Genomic DNA, 25988 nt, shown 5'->3' with positions numbered 1-25988 from the left:
GAGCACTAGCATGGCTGTAAACTCTTATGGTGTGTTCCATTTAGACTGGGAAGTCGGCCAAACCATGTAGCTACAACATCACGTGACGCGCTGGGGCTCCACAAGACTTTCTTTCCCATAAGCCTACATTGTGAAAAAAGTGGGCGAAGCAGTGGATACACTTTCTCAGTGTCACAACCCCCACATAATGACCCATTTCACTATCAGAATTTGAGCCATTCGGTCCGATAACATTTGGAAAGTCTAGAAGAGTCCACAATTGAATCATTTGATACCCATTCAAGTTTGCTGGGTGTTAAACTGGAAGTTATCCGGCTTGGTCGGCAGACGTCTCTAGTGTGTATGCTCTATGGGCCCCACAATGGGAACGATGCAGGTAATTTTATACCCGTGAAGTCAACCTTATTTGGCTTCATGCGCCACAGAGCAGCTTTCATAGGAATGAATGGGGCTAGTCCTCCAAAGCTGGATCCAGATTTTCAGTGTTTGTATGTCCATAACACCATGTAATGCATTGTTATCAACTGGTAATGCTAACATTGACTAACATTGGTTAACCTGGCTAGAACTGGTATCCTGACTAGTTTACTGGAACATGGTCAACTCAGATATGATGTCATTCCCAGCTCTGACCTCCGACTTCCGAGGTAAAAGGAACGTCCCATTAGTCTTATTTAATTATTAATAAAGCCATTAGTTACATCTTATAAACTCTTACATATAAGTGGTGCGTTGTTAGAAAGTGGTGCTTAAGCAAGGAATTACTAAAAGCTTTTCTGTGGAGCTGGTCCAAGATCACTAGTAGGAGATGCAGTGTTACAGATTACAATAGGCTTTGAATTGGTGCCATTGTGGTCATGACCAGGACACAGGGCCAGGTGTAGGCAGTCTGTGAAGGTCCCTGCACAGAAGGAGAACAGCGGCGTCATATTGTCTGCCTCGAGAAACGTCACCAATCCTGCAGGGAAATTACAGAACACACCAATCCGACAAAAGCGTTTTGTTAAAGGCAGCTGATGGGGCACCCCTCCATGCCAGGCCGTATACTCCCCATCAAAGAACTCCACGCACCACGACTCGTCCCCCCGACCCAGCCAGCAGTCCTCAGTGGTGCCCTTGCGGGAAATGGTGGGATAGGTGACACCCAGCTCCCAGTAAGTCTTCTCAGTCACATCAATCTCCCAGTAATGGCGACCAAAGCTGTAGCCTTGCGAACTGATGACATTGAGAGTGGTGTCAAAGCGTCCAGGGAGATCAGGAAGTTGTTGCCAGGTGTCTGTGTAGGTGGCACTGTCACCGTCGGAGGAGATGATCAGCTTTGGATGGGCCGTCTCTGGATCCAGACACACCTCACTGGAATCTGGAGACACATATTTAACACGTTTTATACAGAAAATTCTACATTTGGAAGAGGCAAAATCTTGGTTATAAAAAATGTGTGAACTGACAGCTCTTGTAGAGTTTCTTGATTATCGGGGTCTGGGAGCAGATAAGCAGAAGCATGTTGTTGGTGAGGCTGAGGATCTGGTCAGCTTTAACTTCATCCAGGCTCACGCTGATTGGGTCTGTCCTGTTTAACACATCCACCACTCTACAGGAGGCAGACCATAGTGAGAAACATCAGCTGCTGCTCCACTTAATAAGCCTTTTTTTTTATTTTTAAATCATTAGTTATGATTTAATTCCATACCTGTCCACAGACTCAATGTCTTGCTGCTCAGGAAATGAAAAGAAAGACTGGACAAAAGGAGAAAAATCTAAATTAAATGATTTTTAATGGATGGTTTATATCACATAGTTCCAATACACAAATGACAAAGTAGCCTAAATATTACATTTTAAATCTATTTGGCCCACTGGACTGCCACTGACAAGTTTAATCACCATTGTGTCAGGCTCTGTGTCATTCTGGTCCATTGCCACAGAGAGTCTGGCCAGGTCCTGCTCTATCTTTTGGATTAGAGAACAGTTTCTTTCCATCAGCCCATCCAGGGCAGCGACAGCAGCCCGCTCCTCCATCTCCAGGTGGGACAGGGTAATCCTCAGGTCCTCATCCAGGATGGCCTGGATCTCCTGGTATTTCCTTATGATGCTCTCCCTTATCACTGAAGACTTTTTCTAAGTCAGGCATAAGCATTCATCAGTTTATTATACTGTGATCACAGGTAGTGTTTAGCATAAATAAATAAATAATAAATAAATAATAACTGTTTAAAGGTGTAATATGTAACAATTGGCCACCTGTTGCATTAATACTCCAAACAAATAAGGGGCAGCAAATCACCAGAGTACCGCTAACTGCTGCTTACTCTAGCTGCTATTAGCTTATAAGCTCAGTTAGCCATGCAGCTAGTCACCATATAAGCAATAGTAAAACCGTTCACCCTTTTCTCTGATTCGTGATTTAAATCCCTTTTCCAGTGAGGTCGGAGCTTTACTGCTCGCTTTCACTCCTATTTTTGTCAGCCCTTCCAAACGCAGAGAGTAAAATTGAGCCATAGCGACCTAATGATAGCATGTGGCTGGCTAACAGTGTTAAAGTTATCTGTCTATCTACAGTATACGTCTATAGTTCTCTCCGTTCTTTTTCATCCGTAACTTAAATACTTCACTTATGTAGCAATGAGGTCGGAGCTTTATTGCCCATGTTCACTATCATTTCTGGCAGCTCGTCCAAGCACTGAGTGTTATAAACAAGCCATTGCAACCTAACATTAGAGTGTGGCTAGCTAACGTCGCTATCCATCTAAAAATGTTAAAAACACAATATACAAAAGCGAAACAGTAAACTATTAACAATATATAAAAGGTACCAGAAGAAAAAGGACGTGCAGTTTGTCCAGCGGATATACGTATCACTACATTGTGTTGGGGCTAGCTGGTTAGCATGCTAATTTCAGTAGGCCGAGATATCTCTGCAACACAGTACATAGATGTCTTTGAAATAACGGTCATTTCTTCATATTTTGTTGATAATTTGAGTTAATTCTGAATGTTTTTAACAAAAATTCTTACATATTGTACCTTTAATTTTCAATATTAATGCCACAATAAAGACAGAAATATTTCATATTTTGGCTAAAGGTGAGCACTGACTGGTCTGAGCACAACTTACCGCAATTTCTGATTGCCGTGCTGCCAGTTTCTTCAGTCTGTATTTCACTGCTTCTCTTTGCTTCTTCAGACTCTCTTGATGCTTTTCTAATGTCTCCTGGAGAAAGGGTGGAACACACACGCACACATTCAGCACAGCTCAAACAAACACACTCAGCCAAATTCTTAGTGGCGAAGTGCAGCTGCAGAAGCAGTCTATTATGAGACTTGAGTGCAATCGATTGACAGGAGTGTGTTCACTGTAACAACCATTTTGTCTTCAGTCTTTCTCTTATATATTATGTTCTTTGAACCTGTATTTTCTTGTTGACTCACTGAAGGTTTCACTGAGTTTTCCGCCACTTAATTGGGCACAAAATGATCCCTGTTCATCTCAATTCTGTTTAATGACTGACACACTGCAGTGTTGTGCCCCAGAAGCAAGCATCTGTCTCCCACATTCTTAGTATGAATGTTTGTCATTGCTGCCGTCTCAAGGAGGAAAAATCATGATTGTTGTATCCACGATCATTTTTGTCCCTCAGTAATTCCCCCTGTGACTGAATGAGGCCGCAGTGCAGCTCTCAGAAGCACACGCCGTACAAGTGGTGCATTAGCTGACACTTATTTGATTTTTTATAGCACAGATGCAACACGGTCAAATGAGAATATTTTTGTCATGACATTTAGAAGGACTACACTGTGATGTTTGTGTTAGTTTTCACTACAAATTGCTTCATGTGTTATTTGAAGGGTAACTCTAAATATTTCACACATTAAAGTGTGTTTACAGGTCTTGTGGGAGTACTACTGCATATGTAGAAAAAGTAGTATAAAGCCTTTTGTGGCTCTAGAGGAAGCTACAAATAATCTGATGAATTGTCTCATTGCTCTCAATGGCTAAGTTGAATTGTGGGAAATGTAGGCACCAGGTTTCAAAGAAGAATGCATGGAATAAAACAGGTGGTATGTCTCCTTCTGCTGTATTGATTTTGATCTCTATTTTTTAAACTGTCCATAATGAGTCCAATAGTGTTACAGGAGCTACTGCTATTCAAAACCTACATTACCCACAATGCAACTCAGTCACTGAGTGACAACACTGGAGGTAATTTATTAGATTACATGCAGCTTCTTCTGGAGCCACAAAAGACTTCATACTACTTTATCACATCTGCAGTAGTACTCCCAAAGACCTGTAAAAACACTTACATGTGTAAGATTGGCAGTTACCCTCTAACTGCTGACATTTTCCAAAGCAAAACATGGTTTTCTCCCTTTTTAAAGTCCCTTGCCACACAAAAAATATCTTTTGCTTATCGTTACCTCACTTAGATGTTTCACTGTGCAGAATGATGAACGTACAGAGTTCAGTCGAGGGCTTTTTGTTTTGACACTCGTCTGGTGATGGAGGACAGTTTCTTTGTGTTTACCTTAAATCTCAGGATTTCAGGATTCTGAGACATCACAACCAGCCATGAGCCAATCACAGTCCTGTATGCAACTTACACACTATTGATGTGAAAACTCAAAACCTCCAGAGCTGATACACTTTGAAGAGAATTTTCAGCGAAGTAGCAGACATCATCATTGCAATAGAGCTTGGACTCTTCACTAAGAACTTTTAATTGGTTTGTTGAACTTTTCCTTGGAAAACCCGATGAGACACAAATTAGAATATTTGATATGTCTTATAACAAGTCTGGAGGGCATCCTGAACTGTGTTTCTCCTGCCCTCCATGGAGCCACTGTCCAATTAAAATTGTGGAGAGTTTAAACATGCCCCGGGTAAGTTATCCATTCAACTGAGAATAAGTTCCCTTCCTTCTTTTGTCAGTTACATTATCGCTGTGGGGTTATTAAAGATATCAAGCATTGTCCTGAATAGTTAGGGTAATGCTTTACAGGAATGTTCTTCAGGCGAGAGGCTCTAAAATCTGGTATTTCATAAGAGTTAGCAGCCTCACAGCACTGTTTCATGAATATACTGAGTGGCCATACTGTTGGAAATGAAGACCCAGAAGATAAACAATAGGAAAATTTAACCCACAGGATAAATTATTTTAGTAGTTTCTTGCATTGAGAAGGTCGCTGCAGCTGCCAACTCTCAGATGTCTTGCCTTCCCAATTGACCTTGAATGCATCAGTCTGGAGGAGATGTTCAGACTAACCAATCAGAATGTTGTTTAATATTTAAAGTGGTGCATTATCTCTGTCAAGCAAGACCCAAATATTTGCAAAGTGGTTTTAAAATCATAACGATGTGAACTGGTAAAGTAGCTGCTTGGAATAAAGGAGAACCTTAAAAGATAATCCAAAAAAACAGTGGTATGCTTTGGAAAATGGTCAGTTATACAACATATGCAGTACCTGATCTGATGCAAATCAATTTTCAATTTCACCCACTTCAGACGTGGTGCGTTAATATTTCAGCTTAGCAGCTACAGTGAAGATTTTATCTTAAAAAAGGGTGTAGATAACATCTTCATGAATCCATTTAAGATCTCAGGGATTCTGAAGACTTGGATTATGGAGCCATTTTACTTATTCATTTATTTTCATGTTTTAATACAGTCCCTATCTACTCCAGTTGTTTGGTTGAATATTGCAACACTTTTTTTGCTGTAAAACAGCAAACAGAATGTTTTGTGGCCTATGAAACTTTACCCATCTTTCCATCAGCATGTGGGTGGATAGATAATGACCAAATTTTTGGGTGAACCTAACCCCAACTACTGTGTTTGTGAAGAAGGTCAATGGACTCCAGCGTCCATTAAAGGCAACCAATCCTCAGACTACCTCTCACCCTGTGTGACATCACTGAACCCGTGTGTTTATTGGTGAAATGCAGAGAAGAAAACAGAGAGCAGAAAAGAGGCGGTGGGTTCCTTTGGTATAGCCGAGGATCATATGGTTCATGGTGATTTAAAGCTTTATTGGCTTAGATTTCAATACAACAAATGGCAGTGTGGGTTTTCATTTATAAAACAGTACTTTCAAATACAGTTGCTTCCTACATTAGGTGTTTTATCTATTTGTTGGTTTACTGTATGTTGGATACGGCATTAAAATATATTAAGATTTGTACTTCCAATACATGTAAAGGGAAAGTGTCTGGCCATGTTTATGAGAGCCTGAGAAGAGAGACATTTTCTTTTTGTCAGGGTCAGATGAATGTTTGGCGTGTACAGTAGGCAGGGGAGGGAGACTGATGATGTGTAGGTGCGTGGATGATTCATTTCCATGAAGATCCAGTAAAACATTTGATGGGTCAGCTGACTGCTTTCCCAGTGGCTTTTTTTTTTCTTTTTTAATTCAAAGACTCACTGAGCCGATTCTTGCAAACTTTGGACTAAAACTGTTTCAGCCCAAGCGGAGGAAAGCTGACACATGTTCAAGCTACGAGCATGGACATTTTGTAATGGCGGCATGAGGTTCTACTGTACTTACAAAGTTCCACAGGAATCAACAGCAACAAATAGTAGGAAGAAACGAGCAAGAAAGAAAGGAAAGCAGTTCCACTCGAAGCAAAGCAAGAAGTAAAACAAGCGCAGTCAAACCAAATAACATGACCCTACTTATCATTCATTCTTTGTCATTTTTGAACATGGAAGAGAATCCCATTCCTTGTTTCCTGTGCAAATCTAACTGGACAAATCATTCAGCACACCGTCACAGGAAGCTTCAGAGCAAAAAGAGTCCATTTCACTGCTTCCTCAATTATGCCAGGATCAAACAAAACAAAAAAAAAAAAACAGAAGAAAAGGAAATAAACCAAAAAACCTACATCTAGATTACAGTTGTCGTGTGCTATCTGGATGAATGTACAGTATGTGCATGCTGCTCTGAGTGCTAGAAGAGCTTGGCCTTCTTTTTCATGTCGTTGCGTTTCCACAGGGGAAGCCTGTCAAACTCCTGGATCTCCATTCCAAAGATGTCAAAGAACGTTTCAGGTGCTAAGTGGCGCTAGAATTGAGAACAAAGGTGGAGAAAACAAAGGAGGGGAGGGTGGGAGGGGAGCGTGGTTAACACCAAAGCCATAAAACGGGTCACTGCAAAAATGACAAGAAGCAATGGATACTGCACATTCCTCGCTACAGTTGTACTTGTGTAACATGTCATTTACACAAAGTAGAGAAATCCAGTATCAATTGCGGACAGTCAGGTGGAAAACTGATACCTCCAGTCTGGTTCTGTCCACATCCCTGGGCAGTTTAGCTCTCCCTCTACTGGTTATCATGAGCATTTCATAGGGATACACCTTCAGAAGGAGACACTCGTCAGTGAACAGGTCAAACCTACAAGCTGGAGTCAAGCTGCATGAAATTTACAGACAGACTTTTCATCAAACAAAACTATAAAAATTTGGATATTTTTGTAGTTCTGACTGTGACAGAGGGAACACTGGGTGGGAGAACAGGTATGTGACGGGGGGCCCACTGGGAGTGAGAGCATTTTATTTTCTTAGGTCGTCGGGGAAATGCAGGGTGCGATGATGTGTTCAGATTTTATTTTTTTGGGTGTAGAAACGTGCAATAGATTAGGTAAGGGCAAAAACATGAAAACAGAGTTACGTAACGGCCTGTATTTTTAGAGTCATTTAATGCAAACTAAAAAAAGATCTAACACCAGAAATGTAGGCCAAGAAAATCCACGTGGGAATGATTGTCCTGGAAAAAACTGAGGTGCTCCTACTCTTCTAAATAACTAATCCCATCTGTACAGGAACAAACTGGAAAATGATTGGCTGAAATGCTCAATAATAAGCAACTAGAAGTTCTTTGAGGCCTCTGACCAACTCATATCCACACAGTAACGTACAATCTCTTATATACTACACAGTATATAGTGATATGAGTTGTTTGGATGACAGGTCTGGGCGTTGGATTCTCCACTGTATGCCGCATACAGTATCCAGCCACTTTAAGTCGAAGCTATGTGCAGATGAGCATGGAGAAGCCAGCATGCTAAGCGCTACAGTGACTCGGCAGCTCCTGAAGCGGCATGCTAAATCAGGAAGCCGGCTAATGTGAGTCTTTCACCTCCAGTAAAAAAAACCCTCTTTTAGTTCCCTATTTCTTCCACCAATGTCCCCATGCTAAGAGGGTAAACACAACATGCTAATTATTTCTTTTCAACCTCCTCTTTTTTTGGGCTAGTTGATTGCTACATGTATCCTTGTTTGCAGTTTAAAATGCACCTAAATAAGTGAACAGTGTATAAATTTTGTAACACATTTCAGTGTGGATTAGTCATCAGTACAAAAAGAAGAAGATACTTGCTTTTGGTTCCAACATATTAGGCATAGATACTCCCCTGTCCATCCTTGCAAGTGCTGCACGGCCATCCTTAATGTGCTAAAGAATAGAACATACACAAATGTAATATAGTGGAAGGGGACTGCAGGGTTAATGGCAATGAATATGTCCACTAATGGCAGTGGGCACAGTTTTTACTGGATGGAGCAAGTAGCTTGGATACTGTTAAGTATCTGAATTAGTAGTCAAGATGGGCAGTCTTTGACATGTTCTTTGAATGTCTCTGTTTTTTTCTATGGTGGTTATATTTTAATGTGACATTTAGCTTGAGTCATAACATTGGTAAACAACACACAGAACAAGACATGAGGCGATGGTTGTACATTGCATTTACAGTACACTGGTTCAGCTACCGGGCAGTAGCAGTGCATGTCTGGGCTTTTTAAATCACTGCACTGCATGCCCCGTAGTTGACATTATTCCAACAGTGATGCAAGCATGTAGCAGGAGTGGGCGGTGTGCATTCAGGGCAAGGGTGTCTCTTGCAACCCATGAGCAAGCAAATATATGGTGCAAAGGTGAGGAAGCATGCCATGTGAAAAAGCAGATGAGAGACATACCTGAAACTCTGCAGGACAACATGGGACAGAAAATGAGACTCACAGTTAATGGTGCTGCTGTCAAATCCCCCTGCCAGGCTACTGTCTACAACACTGCTGTCCCTGACGACACACTGTGTGAATCATTATGCACATATTTCAAAATGCACGTCCATTTATGTACACGTAGCGGGCCATTTTTTGAATACTGATGCTGAATAGCTCTGGTGATATTGGCAAGAGATTTGTTTTGGTGGCCACATGTTGGTTGCAGCTCTCACCTCTGCCTCCTCCACACATGTCACCATAGCTGTTGTACTGGGTGAAATCTGTAGACTGGGGCTGCGGGGACACAGATGACAGTACATCAACATTAAAGCCACATTATGTAGCTTTTTTGCCTTAAAATAACAGCTTCAAAATCATTTTGATGGTACAGTGTCTTGTAACCCCCCTGTTGGTGTCTCTGTCACAGCATTAACATTTTATTGCTGTTAAAGGACCAGGATTGTATTAAATTAGAATTACTATGTATAAAACATGTACATAATTAGTGTCTCTGTCATTGGTGCCATAATACAATGTTTTTAACATTCAATTTCTGCTTCTTGGTGATTAAAATTCTGTCAAATGTGTGATCTATCTGCATGTTCATTTGAGTGAGCTCTCACCCGATGCAGCCCATTTCTTCCATAGCCAGGCAGAGAGTTAGTTTTGGTCGGAGAAGTTAAATCTGAAACATACATTTTGTTCAAAATTATATTTGGTGTTACATTTTTTGAAAAAGTTATACAAGTAATCAGAAATCAGGAACATTTACATTAACAAAGATTTTTTCAAGTCACAAAATTTAAGGTGCAATGTGTAAGAATATTAGTTGAGAACATTCAAAAAGTTACTCACATTATCAAGAGAATGTGAAGAAATAACAGTTTGGACATTATGTCAAACACATATATGTAACCAGCTAGCCCTGCCCTGTCTCATAATACCACTTTCTACCTCAAGAAGCATGATATGATAGTTTAGCTTCTCCCAGCAGCCCAAAGCTCCCGTGCTAGCTGTGTAAACACCAATATTTCCCTGCTCCCCAGTCTCCCAGTCCTTACCACTAGCTGCACGGCTAACTGAGCTAACAAGCTAACAGCAGCTACAGTTAGCAGTAGTTAGCGGTAACTCTGAGGACTGCCCTGTGTTTGTTTCGAGTATGGATTCGGCAGGTGGCCAATTCTTACACATTGCACCTTTAAGCAAACATACACATGTGATATAAACTGTATATATAGCACAGGCCTTGTGTTAGAGTACATTGCTGACTCAAGAGCAAAGAGCTGATGAAGCTGCTCCGTACCTGCGTCACAGTTGGTCTGTTTCGGGTCGTAGCGCTGAGCAGAGAGGCTACGTGCGTGACGCTCCCTGATCTGCTCTTTTTCCATCTCCTCCTTCAGAATGAGTTTTCCCAAACCAGACTGAATCTGTACACGGACACACAAACACACACTTTTAAATAATTTACAGTATATCCACTAGGAGGTGTGTCGATTTCATTTCTAATTCGAAAATTGATTGATGATTTTGTGTTTCTGAACAGTTTCTTCCCAGTTGCCTGATGGTATATTGTTATTATTTTTTAAATAAACGATTTAAATATGACCATAGCTAAGGCCCCATGGTCATAATTAAATAATTTATTTAAAAGAGGGTGGTACATTCCCCCAAAAATATATAGTGGTTGCATTACACTTGATGCCATGTATCTTTTTAAAGAAGAATTTGAAGCCAATGACCTGTTGATCTTTACAAATCAAGACTTGATATTCTCACAATGGCGTGGCTGTCAGTGCCATATTTAAATATTTAAATTAAAAATTGAATAAAAATTGATGGAGGGTACATTGCAAGTGCAATAACCAGTGTGTGATTATGTCAGTATGAGTTGCTGGTGAACTGACAATTCATGGTTATCTAACATACCTTGCTGAGATGTTCCTCCTGGAGCTGCTTTCTTTTCAAGGCCTCTTCCTCCTCCTCTTCTCTGGATCGTCTCCTCCCTTCTGACCCTACGGGCGTCGCACACAGGCCCAAAAAGTTAAATAAAGGACAAATATACGCAGTCATAACATCAGACACACACACATCTTTCTGGAGGAAACCATGCTTCACGTGTACTTGTATAGTACAACCACATGAAATGCTTCATCCACAGTTCAGTTTTTGAGACAGACAGACAGACATGGCTGCTTCATTTGGCTGTAGAGCAGTGAAGAACACACACAGTAAATGAGGAAGAACACAAATGTGAGACAGAGTTGACGAGACAGACAAACAGAGGGACGTATTTGAGTATTTGGCTACACATGATGGATGTTTACACGTCATCATGTCAAGATTTTTCCTGGATGTTAAATACACAGAACGGCACAATGTAAGACGGACAAGACAAAAGTCAGTTTGAAGTCAGTCTCAGTTATCTCTGTCCATGTCATTTGTGGCACGATTGTGTACGGCCGGCGCACCCATCATGTGCAGTAAAGTGAACGTAAAATGGTGAAACTGATGCTACCTCAAGCAGAAAATAATATGGCAGCAACAGAAACCAAAGAACGCTTCTCTCTTTGTGCAAGCAAAACTCAAAGGCAAATACTGTGACGCCTGAATAACAGCGTGAGCTCGGAGTGAAGCAGGGATGCAGTTAAGCTTTTGGGGCAGCTTGAAGGGAGAAATAAGAACGGTTAGCTTGTGTGGTAGTGAGGTGTCTACTGTACCGCTAGGAGGTAGCAGTGCAAGCATGCCCGTCAGGAGCCTACTGTACCTAATACAGCGAGAGAGTAGGGCCAACGGTCGCCCTCACTCCACGAGCTGTCATCCGGAGAGGGAGCATGGGCAGCGGGGAAGGTGGCGGATCTGATGATCTCATCAGCAGACTTGCTTTGGCGTGCTATGGCAGCTGTATCTAGGTTGGTAACCATGGGAACTGATCTATCAGCGTCTGGTCACAGTCTCAACCACAGGTAAACATCTTAGCAGCATCTGATCGTCCGGCTCAAGGATAATTTAATCCTGGGTCATTCAGGTTTAAAATATATTTAAACCTTTTAATTTATTTTCCTAACAAGTCACTGAATACTGGACAGAGCCTCACGTCTTATCTTATGAAACAAGTGGTGAAGAACTGCCAGTGGGTGAGAGTCAGTGTTGTTGTAAGGATGTTTCAAGGATGATTTAAGTGACTGCTCACACCATTGGCGTATGTTTTCAGATCCATTTTAAAGCGAGACTATGCAACTTTAAAAAAAAGAAAGAATTATTTGTCTTACAAATGAAAATTTGGGCTCATAAGCAACAAAAAAAATACCTTACTCAATAAAATGTGCTCATTGGTTTTGCTGTTACAGCCTTACTTGGTCTTGCATGACCACTATAGCGGCTTATGTTGCTAATGATAGCAAACTTCAGATAGATATTACAGTGTTAGTGACATTAGTGAGTCAGTTCTCTGACTTTTTCAGTCTTCTCTACTTGTGCTGTTGTTACATTACATCCTAGTCACAAATAAACATTTCAGTGGTTCTTTCTCAAAAGTAAAATAAGAAGGATACTTGCTAGATAGAAGACATGTGGTGTAGTCCGGCTGCCTTTAAAGTGTCATTATCCCATAATTGTGACTTGGCTAAAGTTACATAGTCTCGCTTTCAAGAAAAGGCAGATTGTACCATTATTACTGTGACTTGTTAAGATGGACAGTGCAGTGTACAACAGGCTACAGGACAGTCAGCAGAGGATTGGAGACAGACTTCAAACAGTGCTCGTACACTGACACTGGGGGTGACTACATGGTTAGATGAATACACAGTTTCAGTTGATTAACAAAAGCATTTTCAGTAAAGAGCCAACTCAATAATATAATAACAAACAGTGGTTTCCAGCCTTTTGGGTCTGAGGTACCCCTACAGCCAATACATAACACCACTTATTATATAAAAATGCATATCGTAAAAGTGTTTTTTCATGTAATTGAACTATGAATATTTAGGTGGGTTTGGTCAACAATTGACCTGTTTATCCATGACTTTTAGCTAAATATTTCTTCTAGACTGGACTTCTGTACTTGCTTGCTCCGGTGTTGCAGCTCAATATATAGATATATTCTACTTTTTCAAATTTGTTGAGCTACTCCATAATCTATCCAAGTAGCTAACAGCTGCCCCTGGTTGGGAATCACTGACCTAGAGTATTACTCTTTTACATTTTGCACTTCTCCTCTTATAGTAAAACAGACTATACAATAAGAGAAAAAGTACCGTGTTGTTTGTAGATGGGTGGTTTTCTGTAGATGTTGCTCCCCTGATCTGAAAACATTCACATACGTACAAAAATGACGTTTAAAGACGTGTCATGTCTGTAGCATGACATTTATTGTAGACATTTTAACACCAAGCAATGACGAAGAGAAATTATATTGAATTTCACCCTTCTTCCTGTCATACATCTGTTTAATAACAAAAGAAGACAGGAAAAAGCAAAAGCTGATCCCAAATGGAGTAAATGACAGAGACAGATAGACATATTTAGAGACAAAAAGAAAGAAAGATAAATAGATTGACAGACAGAAAGAGAGAAAGAAAGAAAGAAAGAAAGAAAGAAAGAAAGAAAGAAAGAAAGAAAGAAAGAAAGAAAGAAAGAAAGAAAGAAGGGACGAGCAGTGACAGGGTGCGCTCCAGCTCCTACCTGGGAGGTGGAAATGTTTAGGGGTCTGAGAGAGAGGCGGGGTGACCGGCCGGCTGTCGGGCCTGAGCGGTAGGGGGGAGCTCCGGCCACTTGGCGGGTCAGTGCCTCCAGTGAGAAGAACCGAGAACACAACGTAAGCAGTGACACTAAAGGGGAACCACAGTCTGAACGGTGCAACACACAGGGACCAAAGGGACTAGTTGAAGTCATTTGGAGCAAATGGGAGACATTCTGGTTGGTTCTGATAGATGCAGTTAATGGAGCTGCATGTGCAAGATGAAGGTACAAAATCACATCAAACTAGCAGGGTTTAAAACAGAGAGATTAAATGCTTGAGAGATGTGTTATGAGCCATGAAGTCTAATGTCTGTCAGTTTGTTGTATAATATGAATTCACGGTTCAGTGAGAGTTCAGAGTTAAGAAGTTAATACCTCCCAGCATGCAACAAAAAACTTATATTAAAATAACCTTTCTTTTAATCTTCAGTCTTACAGTTAACTAGAATGTGGAGACTCATTTTGACATGGCAAAAAAGTCATCTGTCATCCAACATTCGGGGAAGTGTCAGTTTGGATATTGGATTTGGATTACTAGTATCTTTTAAGTGCATGCAAAGCTGCAAAACACAAAGAGCCTGTCAGCTACTTTGGCAGGGGCAGTGTTAGACAAAGATGAACCAGTGCATGCTGGTTAGTGAAGAATCACTGCCGTGGCTGCATGGGTGTGACCGAGACATGGGTTAGATCATTCAGGATGGCAGACTATTCAGGATAGTCTAATGAGAAATGGCAAGGGATCCAGAAGGACAGGTGAGGGTGGCGTCCTAGGTGATGATGGAGATGAAGTGTTGACTTGGTGGGGGGGCAGTGGAGTGGATTGGGGCCCTTACCTTGGCTATGGGGAAGGAAGTGGTGTCTGAAAGGGGAGGTGGGGCGTGAGTCACTATTTCTGGAGCCCACACTGTTACTGCACAGGGAGGAGCAGAGCTTCTGCATGCCTGTCAGAGCCTCTGGAGGGAGGGAGGGTGTGAGACAGGGGACAAAAACCCCCAGGACCAGGCAGCAGAGGTGGACGATTTGGGGAGGAGATATAAGGTGAGAAGGTGAGGAACAAAAGAAAAGGAAGATATGCAGGAATCAAATTGAAAAGAGAAAATAAAAGACACCCAAAGTGAGAGGTATTCAAGATGAACAGTAAGAAACAAGGCAAGGTATCACACTTTAAAATGAAACTATTTTAAAGGGAAATAAAAGCAAACTCGCAAAATTGACTTTAAGATTGTTATTCTGCAATAGGAGGGATTGTCCATCATGTCAAACCAAAGTGCTACAAGAAAAAAAATCAATAACATAACAACCCAAAGTCAATTTTGGTGAAGTTCTTCTTTAAAGTGATTAATACATCAGCAGGAGGGAAGTGAGAACCCCGAGAGTGGAGGGTAAGAGAACTCATCCATAACAGACCAGTAAAGATCTCATCGATCAGCCTAATATAAACCCTGAAATCACTGTTGTTTATCACATACATTTAAAAATACACATGTGCTGACCCATACGCACAAAATAGTCTTTTTAAGTTCATACCTGGCCTGTGAAAATGCTGTGGTGACCGTGACAAGGTGGGGGTGTAACCATGGCGATTATAAACTGGTGATCCTATGGAGCCCTGACTGGTGGACCTTTGGAGGATGCGTTCCCTCCTGTCATACGAGCCCTGACACACACACACACAGGCACACACATGGATTATTACACAAATTTCTGTAAAGAATGAAAATATTATAGAATACATTGCATTTACAGTGAATATGGCAAAATGATAATGCTCACCTCACCAGGTGGCGTTGGCGACATGTTTCTTGAGGACTAGGGAGAATCAAACAAGCCTGAATTATATTTTTAAGAATTTCTTTTAAAAAAAAAAGACATAGCCCAGACGGCTAGACATAAATATAAGAGTGTTAACAGGCTTTAAATAACCCCCCCCCCCCATACCAAGACTGAGAACAAACTATCTGCTGATCTGCCACATTTTTGCAAGCTGTGCACCTCCAATGCACATGCTCTCTTTTCTTCGCCATTTAGGATCATTTATCATCATCAGGAGATGGTGACGTATCTCACCTTGTCATCGGGCAAGGGGGAACGCTCCCTCCTGGCAGTGTGGAGCTGTGAGGGACACAGAGATTCAGTACAGCATAAAAGCCTTTTATCACCAACAGTAAAGACTCCTTTGTGTGCATTAATACTTCTTTTTCTTTCTTTTTTCATGTGGAAAATCCTACTGGAGGAAAACTCAGCAAACAGAGGCTCATTTGAGGAATATTTCTCTTGATGCACAGTACTGTATGTGCATAAAGATGGCATACATGCAGGAAAAGACGCATGCGGTCTGTGTGTTTACCTCGCCCACACTCTCTCGTCTCTCCTCTCTCTCTTCCAGGGAGGTGGTGTACAAAGGTTCATAGGTAATAAGATCGGGGCGCTCAATGTCATAAATGGCTTTGACTTTTGGAATGGCAGCTAGGTCTCTGTAATCAAGGATCTCATTGTCTACTTTTGCCTAGGGAGACAAATAAAGACAAACATGCAAGCAAACACAAGGGTAAATGGAGATTACTACTGTATGAAGAAAGGGAATTAATGACTACAGAGTCTGTATCAGAACAATCCATTTAGACTCCATAACATTTCTTACATAGATCGTGTGACCCGGTGAGCCAGGTATGCTTGAACCAGGTCTGGAACAAATACTCTCGGATGATGACCGCGTAGGCTGTGGGAAGAAAAAACACAAAAGCGGCCGTTAGTCCCAACAACGTCTGTCAGGCAGTCATGATCCTCCCAAGATCCACAGCCCCCTGCCATCTGCACAGCACTGTAATTTTCACCCCAAACACTCTTTCTCACTTTTTAGACTGTATGAGCGATGAGCGGGAACTGCAAACCCTGCATTTACATTTCATTAATTACATGGAGTACTTTGAAACACTAACATGTCATCTCATGATTGGGTCATTCATTTGCAAATGTGCAAAGTGAATGAGAGCTGCAGAGCTGTGATTTTATGTTCTTAAGAACCTCATGCCTGTTTATGGGAAATGAAGAGTCTGGATGACAGCAGCAGGTCTGAATGTGGCGTAATTAAATGAGCTTTTTACCTAATGGGTAAATGGGGATTTAGAGAAGACAAATTAGTCTGTGATAGTCTGCTCCTCCAAATGTGTGCGCATCTTTGTCTCATGCACCTTTGGTATGAGCGTAAGTCTAAGTGTTACAAGACAAGACTGGATGGCTCCATATGACACACAAAGAGGGCACTGCAGGCTGTCTCCAGCAGGTGGCAGCATACAGTGCATTGTGTCCTATGTATATGGTGGAACACAGGATGATGCCATCTCATAGCCAATAGCGAATACAGTACCTGCCTTTGTGTTTTTTGGAGGAATAAGAGGGACGGAGGCAATAGCTGTGGAGGAAGGGAGAGGGGGGTTCACAGGACATCACACAGGGGTTGTGCCTCTTCAGCCCGACTCACAGTACACACACACACATACATCAAGGCCAACATGTCAACATGTAAATATGCACGTGAACAAATATCTTTACACACACACACACACATGCAAAGGCACACACACGAGCAACATCGCCTCGATAGGCAAATGATTTCAACCACAGGAGGTTAAGGTTTAACAGTTCAGCCAGGGAGCGGTAACACACTGTGCAGAATCGCTTGTTACATATTCCGAATTTCTATCTTTTCTAGTTAAACATTGTCATGAGACATGAACAGAGAGGTGCTTTCAGTCATGGACTATGGAGTCAGTGACACCCAAATTCCTACCCGCTCCCTGTGTCTCTCCTCTGTTCTAGTGGTGTTCTTGCAGCCAGGATGCCAGACTGTTGATCCTGAGGCGGACGACAGAGAGAAGATACATTCAGAACAACATAAAGAAATCAAGTTTATTCTCATTAAGGAAACATTTTGGATTATATGTATTTATGACAAAATGTCTTCCAAAGTGTGTCTGAAACCTTCTGAGACACATTCCTTTTATTAATTAATATTACTTTATGTCCTGGATATATACACAGATAGGTGACAAATTAAGGTACTCTACCACACACCTGGTAAACAGCACACAGGAAAAATGAAGGTAACACTTTGTATGAAGAACACATCAATAGAGCAGTATTCAAACTTTTTGACTGAAGAGGAAGCCAAAATTTCAAGGCACACCTGTATTCAAATCCGTGCGAATAGCCTCTTTCAGATGTGTTATCTAATCACTCTGTATGGTTTTATCTACTAATTACAAAAAGCTATGTTAAAGCAACATTATGTTACTTTTTAACCTTAAGATATCAGCTTCAAAATCATTTTGATGGTAAAGTGTCTTGTAATAGGGTGAATGGTGTCTCTGTCTCAGCCACTCCGCCCCCCATCACTTGTTATTGCACTATGTAACAAGTTTTCAACACGTAACATTGTTATGACGTAATGAGTTTTGTTTGTAGTCAGCACCTACATTACGTCTGACAAATTGTTACAGACCTGGGATTTGTATTTAGTGGTGTTGCACAGCATAAAAATGTCAATTTCTACATAATGTTGTTTTAATCATGAAATATTCATTAACAAAATGATTCAGGAATTCATTTGAAACTAAAAGCAGCAACACAGGCATTTAAACCAGACAGGTCATAAAAATATGAACGAGATAAGCTGAAAAAAAAAGGGAGAGACATAAAATAAAAGTGTGTGTCTGTGTCTTTATGTCTGTTCGTGTGTATGTATGTATGTATACTGCAATAATAATCTATGGTAGTAACAAAATCCCATAGCACCATTTGGTAACCGCTGCTATAGTGCATTATGGGGGCATTTATAGTGTATTATAATGTATTCATAATGCTTTATGATTGCACTCATAAACACACAATGTTTTTGATCCGCTCTATAAACAGTCATAAACATTATGGATGTGACCTTTAGTACATTCTAAGTTTAAGTGTCTTATGGACACTTTTGGCTAGTTATAAGCTAGAAGTTGACCAATGGGGCATATAATACATTATGACTACCGATACTTAACTATACACCCCTCAACAATCAACTGTAGTAAGCACTCATAGTATGCTTTAATAGTCCATGCAGTATCACAAGTTATCATTGTGTTAAGTAAAGTGACATACATATTGATGCATCTATAATGAAGAATGTTTCATCATAACATTTGATTGTTAGTGTTTTTTTAAAACTCCTGTGATTTAAAAAATGACACTAAATTTACCTCGTAACCTTGTAAGTAAAGTTAAATGCATTTCCACACTGTAAATTTTAAGTTTTAAGTTGACTTTACTTTAAAAAGTCCAACAACCTCAGAATTACCAAGTAGACTATTAAATTGAAGTTGTACGAGCTAAACAGTTTTAGCAACTTAAAATTATTATTCTACTTTACTTGGTAATGTCGAGGTAGTTGGTATCCTCGACTAGTCAGATTTTACAGTGTATGCATTTAAAATGATCTATGCAGCATCATAAGTGATCATTATGTAAGAAGCCAAAATGCAAAGAGTAAGAAGTAAAATCGTTCTTCTTTAGGATGGAACCTTAAGTAATAAAACCATAATATATTCAAAGTAAGAAAAAGACAAAATACATTTATATTACACACATTTTATCATGTCGATGAGTGCCGTCATAAAGCATTAGGAAAGTATTATACACTATGAATGCACTATAGATCAAGTGTTACCAAAATAAAATATTCAAAAGTATATTAATGCTACTAATAATAAATTATGTCATTAAATCCCCACGCTGATGGGTTTCTAAAGGAATTACTGTTAAAGGGTTTCATACCCTTAAACCTTACCCAATGCACACTGCAACTTTTCAGTTACAGTTCAAACGGAACCAAAAGTTAAGCAAACAAGTTTCCTGTGACAGTGACAACAGAGGCAGGTGTGCTCACCTTGCAGATACATCTCTTCTCCTTCTGTGAACATCTGATTGCACCTGCTGCATCTCGCACAGCTGGGGTGGTAGTGCTTATCCCCTGCCTGGAAAACACAGAGCGCACAAAACAGACTTGACATCACAGGAAAACGAAGATCAATGAAGCCTGCAGTAAGGCGAGTGAAGCGGAGCTGTAACTTCCAGGAAATAAACCCAGTGCTCTACCTGCTCTCAGCTACATTTCCTTCCTCTCACACCCAAACCCTGTTAGTGCAGGTTTCATCAGATCCTGTGTAACTGCTCTCCCTCCCTTCAGGGAGGACTGTTGATGAAACTGTGACACCAGGAAGCTGTGGTTGTGTATCAGCTCCTGGAACTGGTCTGAAATCACTTTATGTACTCCAGCCATATTCTCTTTCAATAAGAGAAAATGGTGAAAAAATGTTTTTGTTCATATTGAATATGACCACCATGACATCTGCCTGTTTGACACAGTCAACCTGCCATCATATATCTGAGTGTTCCTCTTTGTGATAACCCACACAATGCAATCCAATAAAATGATCTGACGTCTGGAGCACCTGAATTTCCATCTACACTGATGTGGCACTTTGTATGCAGAGTGCAGCACTATAAAGCCTGTGCGACTTTGACCGGGGGTGATAAATACCCAAATGAAATTCAGCTGTGCAGCAGCCCTCAGTAACATTTCAGCTGGCAAGTGGCCACTCAGAGATATGAAGCCACTGACTAATATTTGCATTTTACATTTTACTGTATCCAAAAAGTCTACAGAACAGACTACAGTAGATACTTTATAGCACCTCCTACCCAATTCTCTCCTCACCTACACTGTAAAATCACTCTCAGGGATAATAAAGGCACTTATGCTATATGTGTAGTACGCCATTAAATACTCTCCCTATTCCTCTCTTCCTTTAATAGCTGCATTAATTACACCTGCATTAATAAGCCATTCGCATCGCACTCCCAGGGGAGCAGACAATATGCAAACCCACCAATGGCCACACGGTATTTGACCTGGGTCTTGGGTCAGTGATTAGACTATCAGACTGGCTGCTATGGCTTTGGCCCCACTGATCCATTGGCAGCAGCTCAGGGGGTGAGATGCCGAGGCCTTTTCCTATTGTCATAAAGGCCTGCCTTAGCGCTGGATTACTGTAAGCCCGGCTGGCTGGCGAGCAGTGACATTTTCATACCATCAAATGACACATAACTCAATGTCTGATTGGATCACCGTCTGCAGAACAGACAGGCCAGCACTCGATCAAGAGACCATTGAACAGACAGAGCATCAAGGACGGAGGTGTTGGTAATGTTTTACACAAACTCAGCTCCGACTACGTTAATACCCTTTAACGAGAGTTTCGTAACAGCTTCACAACACACAGCATTAATGAATAATGATCAGTTCCTAAATGTCGAATCACATTAGGTGTTTTATGTAATATTTATATAATTTGTGGCAAAGCGAGCTTGTATGAGGGTGTAGCAAGCATGTGTATTTAGGCAGAGATGGAAAGACCTGAAAGTCTGCCAAGAATTAATCTTTTAGTTGACTACAGTCATGTCAAGAGTCTATCTGGCTCAGTGACGAAGAGATTACACAGCAGATTATCAAACTACATTTCACAATTCCACTCCGATGCGACATCTCCAAGCTGTGTGGGAAGCAGAATTTAGATGTTCGAACCAACTCTGAAGTTATTTCTATGTCCAGTATGCAAATCCACATAATGCAAGCTTTAATTTGAAACTTCAGATATGCTTCCCGACTGTATCTGCTGTAATTATAGTCCTTCAATAAACATTAAGGACTCAATCTCTCATGAAAATATGTGTTTCCTTAGAATTCTTTCAAACTCACCTCAGGCAGGATTCATATGCAATCCAGGTGCAGTATTAATCGTCTGTTTACAGAAGCGTATTATAAATTCTGCATCAGATAACTGGCTGCACAGACAGACACCTGCCTGTACTAAAGAGCCAATCAGAGGGATGTTGAAGTTAAAGAAAGGGGATGTGTGTGCGTGTGTCTTACCTCTAGTACCTTCCCTGTGATGAACTGATGACACGCCTCACACTGAACTCCGAAATGGATCTGGTAGTCCTTCTCACAGTAGGGGGCGCCATCCCTGAGAGGAGACAGACAAATTGGAAAGCCAAGTGATGAAATATCATATTGCGTGTGAGCCTTATGCAAGCCCAAATTTGCCCAAGTAGCCTGTAATTACGGTGGTTATGAGCTGCTTACTTGCTGATGTATTCCCCAGTCAGCACTTTGCTGCAGGCCTTACACTTAAAGCAGCCCAGATGCCACTGTCTGTCCAACGCTAGGAGAGCCTGTCCGTTCTTAATGTCTCGACCACATCCTGCACAATCTGCAAAAAGCAAAAGTGGTACATAAAGTTTAAAGACAGCAAGTAAATACGTACAGTTTAAATTAATGCTTGCTTTAAGGTTTGTTTTATGTAAAAACATAACCTTCAAACCAAGGGGGGATTACTGCATGCAGAGTGAGACATCTTGTCAGTTATGACCCAAGACACTAGATGGTGATAGAGGGTAACCAACAATGTTCTGACAGCTGCCTCTTTCTATCAACCGCATCCCTCTTGCCATGGCTCTAAGAGCCCCATCCATATCCAAGTAGGATCCTGAGGCGCTAAAAGTGTAAGAGGTTGGATTCTAAAAGAACAATCATCTTGTCATCTCGTCTTTAATGAATGGAGGATGAAAGCAACACAGAGCCCACTGCAACCACGGGGGACGATAACTACGTAAGGCATAACGAGGTTGCGATGATGACGTGAGGGGAATCAGCATGCCTTATTTATGGGTGACCTTGTCTAAAAGCTCTTCAAACGCCAACAGAAAGACCAGTGGGGGTGAGGGAGTAGAAGAGAAAGAGCGAGAGAGAGAAGAAGAAGAAGAGAGGAAGGAGAGAGAGAGGGAGGATAAGAGGAGTTGGGAGAGGAGGGGTTTTGAGGGCTGCACATCCCCTGTTCCAGAGCAAAGGAAATGCATGGCCATGCATTATTTAGCAAGGCCTGTCTTGGTGTTATTCATAAAGGAACATGGCCGGTCGAACACTGCTGCATTTACAGAGAAGATGAGAGAGAGCTGGAGGAACTCCCTGAATGATACTTCTGCATCATTCAGTCTTCAAGCATAACTGGGTTGCTGGGAGCTCCTTGCAGAGTATCCTCTGCTGTACTTCAGTGTTATTTGGAACTGTTGAGTAGCACTACCTACAAACTGTTTTACATATAAATCCCCTTAACATTTTCCTCTCTTATGTGCCCTTAAAGGACTAGTTGACATTTTCAGAAATATGGTAAATTGCTCTTTCTTGCTCAGAGTTCGAGGAGAAGAAAGATACCACATGATTTCACATCTGTCCGTTCAGTATGAAGCTACAGCCAGAAGTCACTTGGCGTAGCCTATGGAAACAGGAGGAAACAGCTAGTCTGGTTTTGCTTAAGGTTACCAAATTCTGCCTACCAGCACCCACTACATCTCACAGTTCAAAAGTAAACCTCATTTGTTTAATCCGTAAAAAAACTAAGTGTACATACTACATCATGTAGGTACGCTAGCCGAGCTAATCGCATCTGGCTTGAGCTTTATATTTACAATAAAGACATGAGAGTGGTATCGATCTTCTAAGCTAAGTCGGAAAGAAAGTAAAGCATATTTCCCAAAATGTCAAACTATAGACCATATTCACATGGAGGCCATTTTCCTCTGACATCATGCTCGAGGTGGGAAGCTCAAATGTTGTACCGCTGTGTTCTGGGTTGAAAGTCATATAAATGTCAGGAATTTAACAAATTGTTTTAATTTCACTTTTTCCGATTGATCACCAACTGAACATACAATGCATAGTAAAAATCTGAAGGGGCAACTTTTTATTTGACTACTTTTTATGGTGTTGGCCATTGGTGATCTTATATAGACCTACTTTCTTTTCACATGCATATGGTACAGTACAGTCCTGACAATTCCCACTCTTTATTTTTGACCAAAGTTTTCCTTTTTTGTTCAGTTTTGTTTCCTAGCCGTATATTTTTTTCTGTGTAAGTACACTGAGAGAAATTTCAAACTGGAGTCATGTGTGTATTTGTACATCTGTGGATAATAAAGCCGATTCTGATTCTGAAATATTCTAGATGTATCATGCTTCATTTCACACAAATTTCCCCACAATTTAGCCGGACATTCTGGTTTGGAAACGTATCTACTCTTATTTTGAACAATGTCTGGCTGTACAGCACAACTTTGTAAGCTAAACCACCAATCAGTTGCTGCTTGTGGAGGGGTTAATGTTAACGATTCCACATTTATAAATGTCTTGAATTGATTAGAACATTTTGTATGGTGTTCAATTAAATTTATGCTAATAATGTGTGGGCAAGATGACTGAAAAATATTTTTCACAGCACAAATATCGCAGCTACAATGACAGCAGCTACATTAAATGTCATGCATGAATCATGCCTGAGAGCTGAGAGCCAAGTGTTTTTTTCTAAAATACACAATACTGTGTGGAAGCCAAAATAGCATCATGTGATATGCCTTTCTGTTTTCATGTGTTTAATCGACAATAGCTACTTACTGCTGGAGCCCAGGATGTCCTTTGGTCCCGGAGACATAGGCTCGACACAGTACTGACAGAGACAGTCCTTCCCGTTAAAAGTCACCCTGTCCCCGGCAGGGAACGGTCGTCTGGAAGGGGGGTGACATCAACAATCGGTCAATAAGGCATGAGCTGTGGCCCCGTGGTAAGTGCAAGAGTTTATTAGCTGTGGCTTCCAGGCTGTCTGATGGGGCTGAAGATGACAGGACCTGATGATGTGGATGTGTGTCAACACTGTGGCCCTGAGGAGGCCGTTTAGTCAGATGACGCTGATGTGACACACAGCATGGTACTGTACACTGTCAACTGGAATATCTGCCATCTTGGTGACTTTGTTTGTCCATCATGATTAGTAATATTATTATTCGAGTGATTCTGAGCAGAATTGAATTATTACTGCATTGACAGGCTGCACACAAATGCAGGAAAGTAAGATCTATGTGTCTCCACAGACAGCATTTGTGGAGACTTTGATCAGAATCTATAGTTAAAATGAAAACCAATGAGAAGATTGTTGCTGTTGCTGTTTTAAGCATAAATTCAATCAGGAAGACTGAGATACTTTCATGTCCTGTTTACTATTGAATTACTGTAGACCTCTGGCACTTTCCAGACCTCTTTAAAAGCATATGTCGCTGTTTTCTCTCTTTCAAGATGATGAACTCATCTGTATTTTGCAATGTAACTGTAGCATTTCTACATTTTTCCCCGAGTTCATCTGTGGTTTATTAGCTGATGTAAGAAGAGTCTGCGTGTCTTACTTGCAGATGGTGCAGACGAAGCAGGCAGGGTGGTAAGTCTTGCCCAGAGCAGTGACCACTTCCCCCTCCACAAAGTCCCCACAGCCATTGCAGCGGGTGCCGTGCATGCGTTGGTAGTCCAGCGTGCACAGATACTCTCCATTCTTCATGAAGAAGCCCCCCTGGGCGAGGTCACAGCCGCAAACTATATGGGACACACACACATTGGCACTCTGAAAGTCAGGTCATTTAGTGCTCTGCCCGTATAACACATAAAGCATCCAGCCATCACGCTGCCCAACTCCTCCACGCATCAATGGCTTTGTTAAGACTTGCTAGTCTGTGTAATCCTGACAGACTCACTGACTGCATGAAATGGATGCTGACTACAAAATCAGTGAAAAATACAATTTAAGAGCTCTGAGCGGTACAATGTGAAGCATAACGTAAAATCATTTCATCAGTGGTGTTCACAATCACAAGAAAAAAACCCTGAACCTTCTCTCTTTGGAAGAATATGGAGGGCTCATGTGGATTAATCAGCACTGCAAGGTTTTTTCATTGTCAGCGTGGAGGTAGACTTCAATGCAACAACAATTCTGCAATTGTTTAGCCCAGGAAATGACCTTGATGTGTTTCTGAAGATAAGTGGCTCTAAATACTTCACTCTACAGACATCAGCCTCCAACAAGCTTCCTTCCATTCAAGTATAACCTTGTCATCTCCACAAACATGAAAGACTGGCAAAGGAAGAAGTGCTAAGCAGAATGCTACAATGGCTTTCATCTCTGCAATATCAAACATGTACATTCAGGGTGAATTTAAGGTTTTGGTTTTTCAGTTTTTGGCTGGTCCATCGTGAAACCCACCAGAGCCATGCTGGTAGCTCTGTGTGGCGGTACAGCAGTGCTTTGTTTGAGCTAAATGCTGATGCTATTAATTA

At 41.1% G+C, this 25988-nt stretch overlaps 2 protein-coding genes across 2 annotated transcripts in view; both read right to left on the bottom strand.

The window, feature by feature from the left end:
• Window positions 1-764: 764 nt before the first annotated feature.
• Window positions 765-4559, bottom strand: LOC141009722 (probable E3 ubiquitin-protein ligase TRIML1). The gene is made up of 6 exons (XM_073482413.1): window positions 4527-4559; window positions 3116-3211; window positions 1885-2118; window positions 1691-1737; window positions 1449-1591; window positions 765-1360 (listed from the first exon to the last, which is right to left on the bottom strand). The coding sequence occupies exons 1-6, from the start codon at window positions 4557-4559 to the stop codon at window positions 765-767; spliced, it is 1149 nt and encodes a 382-aa protein (XP_073338514.1).
• A 1448-nt stretch (window positions 4560-6007) lies between these two features.
• The window catches only part of LOC141009361 (actin-binding LIM protein 1-like), a 31746-nt gene continuing 11765 nt past the window's right edge, over window positions 6008-25988 (bottom strand). Inside the window, exons 3-25 of the mRNA XM_073481937.1 lie at window positions 25067-25250; window positions 24285-24394; window positions 21921-22047; window positions 21708-21801; window positions 19662-19749; window positions 17526-17590; window positions 16377-16454; window positions 16083-16241; window positions 15803-15847; window positions 15509-15544; window positions 15263-15392; window positions 14569-14688; window positions 13679-13783; window positions 13252-13299; window positions 11763-11903; window positions 10925-11010; window positions 10302-10425; window positions 9622-9683; window positions 9232-9292; window positions 8972-8979; window positions 8376-8450; window positions 7274-7354; window positions 6008-7059 (exon numbers count right to left, since the gene is read on the bottom strand). Of these exons, the coding sequence (XP_073338038.1) occupies window positions 6946-7059; window positions 7274-7354; window positions 8376-8450; window positions 8972-8979; window positions 9232-9292; window positions 9622-9683; window positions 10302-10425; window positions 10925-11010; window positions 11763-11903; window positions 13252-13299; window positions 13679-13783; window positions 14569-14688; window positions 15263-15392; window positions 15509-15544; window positions 15803-15847; window positions 16083-16241; window positions 16377-16454; window positions 17526-17590; window positions 19662-19749; window positions 21708-21801; window positions 21921-22047; window positions 24285-24394; window positions 25067-25250 (2141 nt within the window). The 3' untranslated portion in view covers window positions 6008-6945. The remainder of the gene's footprint in view (window positions 7060-7273; window positions 7355-8375; window positions 8451-8971; window positions 8980-9231; window positions 9293-9621; window positions 9684-10301; window positions 10426-10924; window positions 11011-11762; window positions 11904-13251; window positions 13300-13678; window positions 13784-14568; window positions 14689-15262; window positions 15393-15508; window positions 15545-15802; window positions 15848-16082; window positions 16242-16376; window positions 16455-17525; window positions 17591-19661; window positions 19750-21707; window positions 21802-21920; window positions 22048-24284; window positions 24395-25066; window positions 25251-25988) is intronic.

Source organism: Pagrus major, chromosome 15 (assembly GCF_040436345.1).
Source record: "Pagrus major chromosome 15, Pma_NU_1.0".
Lineage (NCBI taxonomy): Eukaryota > Metazoa > Chordata > Actinopteri > Spariformes > Sparidae > Pagrus > Pagrus major.
This window is presented reverse-complemented; position numbering and strand designations above follow the sequence as displayed.